At 40.5% G+C, this 13,009-nt stretch overlaps 1 protein-coding gene across 6 annotated transcripts in view; it reads right to left on the bottom strand.

Annotated features, from left to right (window-relative positions):
• Nme7 (NME/NM23 family member 7) overlaps positions 1-13,009 on the bottom strand; it is a 134,414-nt gene that overhangs the window by 43,752 nt on the left and 77,653 nt on the right. For all 6 annotated transcript variants that reach the window (XM_029483015.2, XM_021157201.3, XM_021157206.3 and 3 more), the window contains 3 exons: positions 12,825-12,889; positions 11,550-11,618; positions 6,503-6,604 (listed from right to left, as the gene is read on the bottom strand). In XM_029483015.2, coding sequence (XP_029338875.1) covers positions 6,503-6,604; positions 11,550-11,618; positions 12,825-12,889 — 236 coding nt within the window. The remainder of the gene's footprint in view (positions 1-6,502; positions 6,605-11,549; positions 11,619-12,824; positions 12,890-13,009) is intronic.

The raw sequence follows: 13,009 nt of genomic DNA, 5'->3' as shown, positions 1-13,009 counted from the left end.
TAACACTGGTCATTTCCCAGGGTCTCAGAAAGGTTTAAACATATTTTCCTTCCATCTCAATGCACAGTCTATTGTCCTAAGCAGTGCCCCTGGGAGCTGACATTTGAAACTGCAAACAGCATGTCTGTGTTAGGGAGATAAAGCTGGCACATGTGCACCAGCCTCCTGGGATTCCAAAATGCTAGCAGCCCCAGCTGGTGCTGCGCCTCTATCCCAGGGTGCACTGCTCCAGGCAAGCTTAAGTTCCACCTTCTGACTGTCAGAGGGACTCATCTGACTGGAATATGGTTAGTCTAAAGTCTTTTAGGGCAAAGGATACAATAGTATTTTTACCAGTAGAGAGAAAAAGAGGTGAGCTTGGGGCCTCTCTCATGCTAGGCAAGGGTTCTATCCCAGAGCTACATTCTCAGCCTCGAAAGATCTTAAAGAAAACAGCATTATCAATTAATATTTATTGAAGAGATACAAAGAGCTGCTTAAACTAACATTCATTCTTTCTAAAATATATATTGAGTATTTGTTTAATACCAGATGTCCTGAAAATACCAGAGAAAGAAAAGATAAAGCTTTCTTTCCTTCCCCACCATATACCCGGTGAAATAGAAGTGAAGGAAATGAAGGTGAGTGACCAGAGAGTGACCCGTGCACAGTGTTCAGATGCTGATGCCTATTGCAGAGAAAACTCAACCAAACGTCACTTAGACTGTCCATGGAGGTAGGAGCTGAGCTAGGTCTCTCTGAGTTGGCACATTCAAACACTAATCCTGCTAAGCACAAATGGTGGAATGGACTATGTATGAATCTGCTTGGATGATGTGCTACTGCTAAAGAGAGCTAACTGTGCCTGCCCTGTGGTTGCTTTCCCAACCAGTCTATTTTTTCCTGCTAGTCCTGACTTCTCTCCACCCACAGGATTTAGAAACTGTGATTTAAAAACACAATTGTTGCTTTTGAACTGATAGGAGAAAGACTCTTAAAGAGCACATTTCCTGTCCATCTTTAGACAGGTGTCTCCTCTCCCGAATCACTCCCATTCCATGGTACTTTTTTTACCTGTTGGATATCTGTCATATCAGTGAAGCGAAGACATTGCCAGATAGTGAATTTCTGCCACTCTCTAGCACCACTGCATCCTATGGACTAGGAATGCTTGGTATCTAAATAGTACTTGGCATATGGTTGAAGAAATAAAACAATAATTAAGAAAGAGGTTTAGGAAGGAGCAAGTTTAGAAAATCGCCAGGCTATCTCAGTAATTAACCAACTAAGCCCTAGTTTTTAGAAACTAGGTTTCATGGAGCACGGGCTGTGTTGAGTTCACTGTGTAGTGGAGGCTGGCCCTGCGCTCATGATCCTTCCTTCTCCTCCTCCCCAACCATGGAGATTATAAGCATGTGCCACCATGCCTGTTCACATTAATACTTGCAGTATCAGCTTCCAGGGGAAAAAGTTATATATGCTCTGTCCCAGTTTGTACTATGGTGGAGGCCAGCGAGAGGCAGCAAGTGGGCACATCTTAAAGACTGCTCAGCCTGTGATGTTAAAAGTGGCTTTGCTTCTCTGATGGTGATCACACACCGGTCTGTATTCAAGCTATCTGCCAGAAAGGTGGGAAACATGGAGCTGTTAGGGCTCAGGATGTAGCTCTCTTGAGAATTAAAAACCTTCAGTATAATGATGTGCTCATTTCTAACCTAAAGGACAGTCTGGCAGAGGTGCCTGACTGCAGAGAATCTGCAGATTTATTTACGCCCAGTATCCTTGTAGATAAAACAAGGTAACAGTACCATAGGTGGATGCTAGCACCTGTGTGTCGCTGAATCATTGTTGGGACTAAATCAGGTATCTTATTCTTTAACTGATTTATAAATTAAAAAGAATTAAAAGTATCATTTATTATAATCTCAGTAACCTTATTACCTATTACAATGGTGTACCAAATGTTTCCAACTAAATTTTCTAAGTTTACTACCTTTATGCTCAGGTGATATTATCCCTTGAACTGGAAAGGGTAGATCCTCATTTTGCCTTATGGAAACTCCATTCTGTAGAATTTGCCTACTTAGAAACATTGGCACTTATTCCAAAGAAACAGAATCACTCCTATAACAAACAAACAAACAAAAACAACAAACAAACAAAAGCCAGGTCTCTGTGCCTCCCTGGAAGCACTGACCTGACTCCCATTTGTCTTCCCATTGCCTGTGAGCATCTGTTTTCCTTCTAATAATAGATTACAAGAAATATCTATCAATGTCTTAGCTGTGTGATTTTAATAACTATCTGGCATGGCTCTATTCAAATTTGAAATTATGCCAGCTGAAGCTCCTAAATGTAAGGAGTTCCTGGAGCCGTTTGTTCTCTTTATAGATGATAAAATTCCACTGGAAATTTCTTTTCCTTCTTAAAGGACACAAAATAAAAAGGATGAAGATCGTATACTAAAAACAGTTCCCCATGAATTTTCTGATCCCCATGAGACTGTTCTATAAGATCCAAATAGAAGCCATATAAACACTGTGGTGCGTTGACTAAGAACAGCCCCCATTGGCTCATATATCTGATTGCTTAGTCATCAGGGAATAGTACAATTAAGAGGTGTGGCCTTGTTGGAGGAAGTGTCACTGCGGGTGGCTCTGGATCAGGATGTAGCTCTCAGCTACTTCTCCAGCATCACAGCCACCTGCCACCATGCTCCGAATCATGGTGACAATGGACTAAATCTCTGAAACTATGAGAAACTCCCCAATTAAATACTTTATGAGAACAGCCATGGTCACGGTGTCTTTTCACAGCAATAGAACAGAGCTAAGACACATATATTACGTAATATGTGTCATACTAATCATTATTTTGATACAGTGTATGCTTTCTTCTGTTCCTCAACAGTGCAGTTTACGTAAGAAACAATAAACCCCATTGCAGCACTGCCCCACTCATCCCGTCCTTCTCTTTCTCCACATCCTCACTGGTGCAGTGTCAATGGCCTCCTCCTCATCTCACCTAACTTGACTTCAGCATGGCTAACACAGGCTCCTCTGAAGAAATGAGGGGCTCACTCTTAAGACAGCATTTAGCATGTCCTGACTTGACCACTCTCATAAAATGAAGACTTAGAAAGAAAGTCACTCTCAAGCCTTCTCATCCTGCCTTCTATCTGCTGTGTGGTCCCTTATGACACTTTCTTTAAGAACTCAAAACACAAAAACAAAAACAAAGCAGTAAGGAAAATTAGCTAGCAATCCTTACAGTATGCTAGACACTGTTCTAACAAGCATAACCACATTAGCTAATTTAAGCATCATATAGTCTTATTTTTTAATTTTACTGGTGAAAAAACAAGAAGCATTTGCTAGGTTGCTTGGTTTCTGAGCCCTATTATAAAGCAAGCATGCATTATGCACCCTTCCTCCTGCTCTTGACCCCAAAGAAGCCCAGAAATTGCCCATGAAAAACGTGTGAGGCCAAGCTGGTGCTCTGGTAACCTCTCCTGTGGCTCCCCTCTCACTGAGGAAAGGCAAGAGTCCTTCACTGTTTCCTCAGTTTCTCTTCCCCAGTTCCACTCTTACCAATGTGGCCTCCTGGAGTCTCCTCACACACCAAGAATAGTCCAGCTTTGGCGCTCCCAGTGCCTTCTATCTGGAAGCCCAGTGACTTTCTCCCACCTCTGACGACTCTATAACCTTGCCGCCACCTTTCCCACTCTTCCTCTCCTGGTAACTCTGTTTCTCATGCCTACATTATTTCCCCATGGCATTTGCCACCAAAGGACACACAGTGGATTTTACTTTTTAAGGTCTGTTCATGGTCTGTTCCCTTGGGTAGGCTGTAACTTCTGTGTGCAAGGTGACTGCTTTGTCTGTTGACTGCTGTATCGCTGGTCTCTGGAGAAGCATTGCATGTATGTGAGGGCCCCACAAATGAAGAAATCCATTCACACAATTAATTAATATAATTAGTATAATATAAATTTGAGAGTTGGAGCAAAAGTTAAGAGGCTGGACAAGAAGGATTTGTTGATGTATTGCTAAGGGAGAACTAAGAGAACTGGGCCAGAGGGAAGGGAAAATAACTGCTAGGGAAGGAACAATGTGTAATACTTCCATGGGCTGAGATAATGTTTTCTAATTCCAGGAATTATTATTGGCTCTCTGTAGATCTCCTGTTCTCTAGAATTCTCAATCTCACCGTGAATTTTTCCCAAGGCCATGCATTTAAATGTACAGATACATAGGACTGTTTTCAAATATTCTAATCGCATTTTGTGATGCAGTGTAATACATGTACTTATTAAGATCTAGTAGCAGTGTGTAAACAACAAAAATGAAAAACACAACATCAAAACCCACAGTGGAGCAATCCCAGGTACACCTTCTGGAGGCAAGATCCGAGAACCTGCAAATCTCCAAACTAAGCCATGAAACTGAGCTCCTGCAAGAACAGGAACTGAGCTTAGTCATCTCCAGGATGCCTCTGCCGCAGAACCTGACAGCTTGCACATACTGTTCACCCAAGAAATGCTCACTGAATAACTGTCTGTAAAGGAAAAGAATCCACATGTTTTCCCTTTTAGTACTCTCATACCCACAGATACCTGTGTGTCCATTCCCCAGCTCTCCCTCAGTGAGCTCATCCTCTGAGGTTAACTGCCTGTTCTTGACCATCGAAAGAAGAAAAGAGCTTGCTCTAGAGTGATGCTAGAGCTTGCTGTGAAATGATGCTAGAGCTTGCTCTAAAGTGATGCTAGAGCTTGCTCTAAAGTGATGCTAGAGCTTGCTCTAAAGTGATGCTAGAGCTTGCTATGAAGTGATGCTAGAGCTTGCTCTAAAGTGATAGCAAGCTCTCTTGCTATAAAGTGATGCTTTTTTGTGCAGTCAAGACTTTAATCACATCATCTGCCACCTTTATCACCTACTTCTCCTCACATGCCACATTTTCTTCGGTAAGCTGCCTTGCATTCTTAGACTGAGATATCTACGCTAAAATTCTGTGGTTTTGTTTTACTTGTAAATATTTAACATGGATGGCCACAATGCCTGAAAATTAAGTACTCATGATGGTTAAGTGATGATACCCTGAAAAGCCTTTGAAGCCTCTGTTCTTTGTCACCGAGGTTGACTTCGAACTTATGAGCTCAAGTGAGCCTTCTAGCTTAGTCTGCCATGCATTCAGACTCTGCATGTACCATGTTGCCTGGTTGAAGGTTGTATCGCTACATCCATAAGTGTCAGCACAAGTTCAATAGTTCAATAACCACTTACTGACTAGGTGAGAGAAGGAAACAATGATAAAGCTTAACTTGTTTCTTTTTTGTTATTTTTATTTCTCTAATTTTTCCTATTTGGTCAGCTGATCACTCAGATTTTAATTTTCTCAAAAAAAATTAACAAAAGCCCCATTTGGCTATTAAACAGAAAGCTGAAACTAAAATTAACAAAATGATTCTGTCCTCAGGTCAAAGGTATCCTTTCTTAGCCTCTCATGATTGACATTCGGTAAATCCACAGCATCAGCACCATCCTCTGCCGGTGTCCTGTGTGCTATGTATCACTGTGTCCTTTCTCTCCTTCCTCCCTAACTCTACAGAGGAGGCCTTGCTGGCTGACCTGCTGCTCTCAGGTCTGCTCCCTTTCACTGCTAGAATCCCTTTCTTTAACCTCTGTCAATGTAACGTGTTCCAGTTGTACCAAAGAAAGAATTCTGTGATAATTTTTAAAACTGAGTTACATATAAAGAATTCTTCTTTCCTAATATATAAGAATTACATTTTCTTATTTCCTCTACTTAGGAAAAATACTTATTTCCTCGTGTTTCCAAAAATGCATGTAACTGAGGCTAAGGAAACCATCTTCTGCTCGCATAGCACAGAGCGCTCTCTGCCCTTCACTGCTCTCCCTGTCCCCATGATGCAGCTTTTGATATTCTTCCATCTTCCCTGCTCCCCAGCTTGTCCTTCGAGTCTCTCTTCCTCTAACAAGGTTTACATTGTCCCTGTATTAGATTCTCTCTTACCAAATGATTCTTCAACATGTGAGTTTGCCTCAACCACCAAGGTTTGTTTGGTCTTTATTCGTACTTTCCCCTGTGGGTCCGGTTGCTCTAGAAGCTCTGGATGCACTCATCATCACTGATCTACCCCATGTAGACAAGTTTAACCACTCGCAATTTCTTAAGCATCTAGAATAAAGCCACCATATTCACAATCTTCATATTTACCTTTATATTCTTTCTATTTGAAGGAGTACCTTAGAAAACTTTTATTTCAAAGTTTAAAAAATAAGTTAGCAAATGGAAAGAAGAAAACACATAACCCTCTGCCAGGTAAAAGATGCTCAGCGCATTCTCTACTGTCCTTAGACAAGTGAGAATTATTCTTTTGTAAAGCACTGCTTTGAGCAGTTTTCTTGCATATTCACTTTTATGTAAGTTACAAGACTGAAAAATTAAAAAATTAAATTTGTTAAAATATAACACAAAATAGACCAATAGTTTAATAACTTACAGGATCAGCAGGTCCGCAGAATTCTCGGAATGTCTTTGTAGGGTTGCTCTGTTGGATCTCTATTGCTACGCAAGGGCCGGAGCACAGCTCTGTCACCATATCCTTCGGTATTCAAGAGAAACAAAATAATTAAAATAACTGAATGTTTTACCCCCATACCTTTAACTGTGCTGCTTCCCCACTATCTCCAGTCCCCAAATGGTCGGTCACCTTTGACCTCTTTCCCATCTGAGTCCTGCACACAAATTCTTTCTAAACAACGGCCACCTTTGCCTCCAAATATTTTCTCTCATCCCTCCCCTCCACTCCTAGGACACTAGCATTTCAAGGCAATGCTTTGCCTCTTCCGGTCACTTCAGCCATTTCTCACACATTTTCCTTTCAGACTTCCCCCTTTCCATCAGGGTAGTTTCATCAAATTAATATTTCCAATATATAAATAGCCGTATTTCTCCTGTAGAGCCTTTAAAAATCTATTACATGGTTAGCAACAAGAACTAACATCTAGAAAGTAAGAAAAAAATAGATGAGCTAGTTTCCACGTATTAGATGGTGGCAGCTTAGGAAAGGGGGACAGTGTAGTAGGCCAGATAATTCTTTCCTCTTGCTGCATAAAACAGCCGCAGACAGGCAAGGCAGACACAGGACAGGTAGAAGCATACAGTAGAGCCTGACATTTCCACAGCATTGTAGAGGCAAGCTCAGTTAATGGAGCCCAGCAGATAGGATCATCGGGTCAGAATACAGAACAACTCCACACCCTGCCACAGAGCTTTTTCTACACCCATGTTTACTGCTGCTGTATCCACTCGAGCAAGGAAGTGGAAATAAGTGAGTGGTGAATGCGTGGTTAATAAAACACTGGTGTATATACACACACACACACACAAACACACACACTCATGGATATTATTCGGCAAAGAAAAATGTAATCATAAAATTGGCAAGATAACAGACGAAATAAGAACGTACAATAGTAGGTGAGGTCACATGATATCAGAAAGAAAAATACATGGTCTCTCCTACTTGCAGAACCTAGTCAAAACCACACATATACATGCAAGCAAATGTACAGGCGGGCACAGCAGCACGTGCAGAGGGTAATCATTAGAGCATGATGAAGGACTGAACACAGGTGATGGATGCTCGATCTAAGCTGATTGTTTCCTAGTTCTAACTCTGTCGTAGAGATTTCATTTTCTGTGATGGATAAGTGCATACCCATGTATTCACTAGTGAAGGTAAATTAGCAGGAGGCTCCACAGCTTCGAGATGGCCAAGATGGCTTCTATCATCCAGAGCTTGGAAAACCCCCACAGAATACATGAGCTCCAACATCAGGTAAAGCCCTCATACAGTACATGGGCTCATATCAGGTAAAGCCCTAATACAACAGCCAGGCTCTACTTCAGGTGCAGGCCTCAGAAGGGCTCTACCCCATGGCTGTCCTAAGCCCTATAGGATGAGGTAGCATCTGCCCATCTTACAAAGCTTGAACACAAGCCTCCCCAGAGTCAAGCTGAACCAAAGTTACTTAACTGACAGCCCAGCACTCTCTACAGGGGACAATCCATAGCAGAGCACACCATGCAGGGTCAGTCGTTACCAGGCCTGAGCAAGAGGAGAATGCAAGCTACCAACAGAAGCAACGTCAGTAAGGAGACAAGTATCCAGCAGACAGGAGCAATGTAATGAACACATGATTGCTAATACAGCTATCAGAGATGAGCCTGCATGCTCAAATTATAGGAGAACTATGGACATTCTGAGGAAAAAAATGAATAACAGAAGACTCAAATCTAGAAATGAAACCAAAGACATGTGCCTAATCAGTGCTTTGGATGGGTGAGCAGGGCACAGCCCTGCAGGTAAGTGACCTGAGGCTGGCACTTGGCACTGCTTCAGCACCAGCAAGGAAACCCACAGCGAAGAAAAGCAAAGGCCTCGTGGTCCAGTGTCACACTGTGTAACATGGTGTCTTGGAAGAAAAGTGGACAAAGTATTTTAGGAAATATCTGATAAAAAGTATACCACATTTCTACCTATAAACATCGAAATCCACCAGAGGAGTAGGAAGGAAAATGAGAGGGGAGAACAGGATCGAGCAGAACAGCGCAACCAGCAGGAAACCGTAAAAGTTATGGAAAACACATTAAAGACAGGTGAGCAAATTATGTAGCAGCATCAACAAGGCCTGCCTGTCAGTCCTGGGACCAAATCACACCGCATTCAAACAAACAAAAAAACAAACAAACAAACAAACACAGACACAGAAAGAGAAAGAAGAGCTGGGAGAAGCCAGAACCCAAATCCCTGTCTGTAAGATGTAGTCAAAACACATTGTACATATGTATGAAATTTTCAAAAATAAACAAGAAAATGTTCTCAAGGGGAAGGGCACACAAAAATATAAACCTACACAAAACAGCAGTAGATAGAAAGCACTTCTTTCTCTTGTAACAGTTTTAAAGATAATTATTCAGTGGCTCATAAGTCCTCATGTCTAGATGATGGGGTTACAGACCTTACATAGCTTCTGGGAGAGAGAGTAGGGTGTGAAGGTGGGGCATCCAGAAAGGGTTAAGAGCAATAGATGGGAGAATATAATCAAAATATACTGCATGCATGTGTGAAATTCCAAAAAATTAAATATAAATATATTCAAAACAGAAAAAAAGACAATTATCCAAAGAAAAGCATTAGTTTTCTTTGAGAGGAAGGCCCCAGGTGTGCCAACTGCATTAGAGCGAATGGCCTCCCACTCATTAGTACACAGGCAGCACCAACTGGATTCAGCTGGTTATTTACTTGTTTGTTTAGTTATTTATTTAATGTATGAGTCAAAGTCTCACTATGTGGCCTGTGCTGGCCTGACACTTACTATGCAGATCTCCTGGCCTCTGCTGCTGGGTGCTGGGATTGAAGGAGTGAGCTACTATATGTTCAGAGCAAGGATGTTTTATTTGCTTGCTTGTTTGTTTGATTTGAGTTATGGAAACCAAATTGGGAGGGGGTGGGAGCTTGTGGTGGTGATGAAATCTGGAAAGGGTTAAGGAAAGAATGGGAAAATATAACCAAAATGCATTGCATGCACATGTGTGATTCCAAAGAAATAAATAGAAATATATTAAAAAACAGAAAAAAGATCATTCAAAGAAATAAAATACATGACAAAATAACGCCAAGAATCATGGGAAAAGTTGTTATGATTTTCACTCAATGTGAAGTGGAATAATGAAGAACAGGACCAGGCAAGAGCGCTTCTCAGTGTCTGGACCACTCAGTGCATCTTTGCTCTCTCCTGTCAACACTGAAAAGCACTGTAGGCAAGATGAAAACAAATACAACTTTGAGGAAGAACACCAGGTGGGCAAGTGGTAGTGCCAGGCCGTGCCAACCCTTATCCTGACTTCAGTGAGTTTATAACACACAAGACCAAACTAAAACAATTTATTATACGGCACATTTAAATATTAACCCAAACACTGTCATTTGACCTAATGGAAATGACAGAAGAAAGTGTTTTATTAAGGAATGTGATATATGTAACCCTACTCATTAGAATCCCTAAATTTACCCCAAAGTGACTTTGCAATTTTTATTCATAGTTCTGTTGAATTTGATATTCTATTTCATGCTATTAAAGTACTGCCTATACATACAATGTCAAGTTCTCAGTCAGAAGAGATATCAAACACATTTTTTGAAAAGGAGAGAAATAAATTATCTGTCTTTCTTCACTCTTTCTTCCTTTTCTACTTTGTGCATCTCACTTTATGTTACTGTTGGCGGCAGACAACATTTAGAACAGCAGATATACAGACTACTCTAAATGAGCAAAGAGGATGGAAGAACAGACAGGGAGCTAAGAATGGCACTGAACACACAATGTGTTTCTTTAAATATCAACTCAAAATGTTTTGGTTCTCCCAATTTTAGTTGTGATGGTTTGTACATGCTTGCTCCTAAGACCTTCTAATAGAGTGGCACTATTAGAAGGTATGGTCCTGTTGGAGTAGGTATATCACTGTGGGTGTGGGCTGTAAGACCCTCATCCTAGCTGCCTGAGAGCCAGTATTCTGCTAGCGGCCTTCAGATGAAGATGTAGAACTCTTAGTTCCTCCTGCACCATGTCTGCCTGGACACTGCTATGTTCCTGCCTTGATGATAATGGACTAAACCTCTGAACCTGTAAACCAGCCCTTAAGTGTCCTTTATAAGACTTGCCTTAGTCATGGTCTGTTCACAGCAGTAAACCCTAACTAAGACATTGGTTAAGGAGAAAACTTTCTAAAAACTTGGTTGATTATTTTTTAAGAGTCTTTTGCTGACCTAAGTCATACATGGAATGGTTGAACTAATTCCTATCCTCATTAGAACTTAACTTCTATCAATGTAAGTCATGTGCCCTTTATCACAAAACTGTAAAGTCTACAGTAGATGTTCAGTCAGTATGTGCTGATTTCATAATAACAGGATCAGATCAAATTATTATTTTTGAGACAATAAATTTGAAGTAAGTTTGAGTGTAAGTACAAATTATCAACAAAAATCATCTATCAAAGAATTATTGAACTAAACAGTAATAAAAAACAAAAGCAATAGCAGCTAATATTTACCCAGCACTCTCAATGAAGAGACTACTTTACATGATTTGTTTCAATTAATTCTCATAACAGTCTTCTAGTAGTCATCATTCTCATCTGTACAAGGCTGATAAAAGCTTTAAAAGAGTAAATACCCAAGCGCTCCAAGAGCTGGACTCTGAAACAACACAAGCCCTCTTAGCCACTGAGCCATCTCTTCAGCCCATGTCTAGCATCTTTCACTCATCTGTTGGCCAATCACACTTGTTCTTTTAAGAAATGTAGTTTTAGATTGTCTTTTTGTCTTTTCTTCTTTGACTATGTTGTTTGCGCTATTAATCCTTTATCAGATCTATGGTGTATAAGTATTTAAAATACTTTGAATAACTATACATTATAAGATTCCCAATATTTGAAATACACACATTGCATTTAGTCCCATTATTTATCTTCATACTTACATTATACTCAGACACTACACCTTTATAGACTTCATAGAATTCTTCAACATTAGCCCGATCCAAATTGAACTACAGTAAAAACAAAACAAAACCGTAAGCCAATCACGTGAGGTCCCTTAGCACGCAGCATTTACCATTCCCGTACACACAGTTCTACTTTTTGCTATGTGGTGTCTTTTCCTCACACTGCTCTCCTAGACACTAAAAAGCCCAGGCTGCCCTTAAACTTGTGGCTGTTCTACCTCAGACTTGCCAGGGCTGGAATTAAAGTTAGTTGCTACAATACCTCTCTCATTCTTTTAACTTCAAAATGTGAGTCCTGGATAATGTATTCTTTTTTAGAAGAATATATTATTAAAGACATTTATTCTAGTACATCAAAATGTGACATAAAATATAACTTAATAAAACCCACAGTGGCAAGTGACATTCTCAATGGCCTAGGTGAAAAACTGAGGCTAAGGATGCCTGACTATTGTCACCTGCTTAGGAAACTGCTGACCTTTGATGACAGCATCGCTGACTCTAAAGACCTACAATTGCATTCACAGGGATACCAGAATGCCCTCACAGATGCACCAGTGAGGCCAGAGACAGAAGTATGTGTCATGACTTCAGTTAAGGACTCTCTGAGAATGTCTGAGAAGGCAATTCTAAGCCAGTATGGGGAAGCCATGGGGTGATTATGTACACTAACACTCGAGAAAGTTTAGACACCAGGCCGGGGCTGAGAGTGGCAAGGGAATCAGAACTCAAATTCTTCCTTCACTATTTGCTAAGAAACTTAGAACACAGGCCATTGATGCACCTCACTTTGACTGTCATTGTTAAGACTAAAACAGTCTTCGCTTCATACTTTCAGCCCAAATTCCAAGAAGTGAAGAAACTTTGAAACTTAATTCTGGTTTATCATCTGTATGTCAGTAAGCCATTATACGGATTAAATAATTTAAATATTTTTGTTTCATTATAAAGCTATTGAGCTCGGTTTGTTGTTGCTGTTATTTCAGTTTGTTTTGTTGGTGGTGGTGGCTTTGGCTGGTGTGGAACTCACCCCGTACATCAGGCTGGCCTCAAATGCATACCTACCTCTCCTTCCAGAGTGCTGTGATTAAAGGCCTGTGCCACCACATCCAGCCAGGTTACGGAATGTGCATCTCTTTAATTTTAATAAACCCAAATCTCAAGTGCACAGTTAACATTCACTTACACACATTTTAAGGGTTATTAAAAAGCAATTCTCCCATATAACATGGCTTATTGCAAGGCTCTTACCATCTGTATCGCTGTCATTCCAAAGCATGCATCCCGAATAGCTATTAAAATCTTTCCCAACATTCCTACAAATGAAGAACAAATTGGTTCAAAATATAAAATATTTGAACTATTTTAGGTTTCTAAGCAATACAAGTTTTCAACAGCAATGATCTTGGTTTCTACTCCAAATGAGGAAAATGCAG

The sequence above is a fragment of the Mus caroli genome, unplaced genomic scaffold (assembly GCF_978045245.1).
Source record: "Mus caroli unplaced genomic scaffold, Mus_caroli_1 scaffold_1, whole genome shotgun sequence".
NCBI classification, from domain to species: domain Eukaryota; kingdom Metazoa; phylum Chordata; class Mammalia; order Rodentia; family Muridae; genus Mus; species Mus caroli.
The sequence above is the reverse complement of the archived record's forward strand: the minus strand, read 5'-3'. Positions and strand labels throughout refer to the sequence as shown.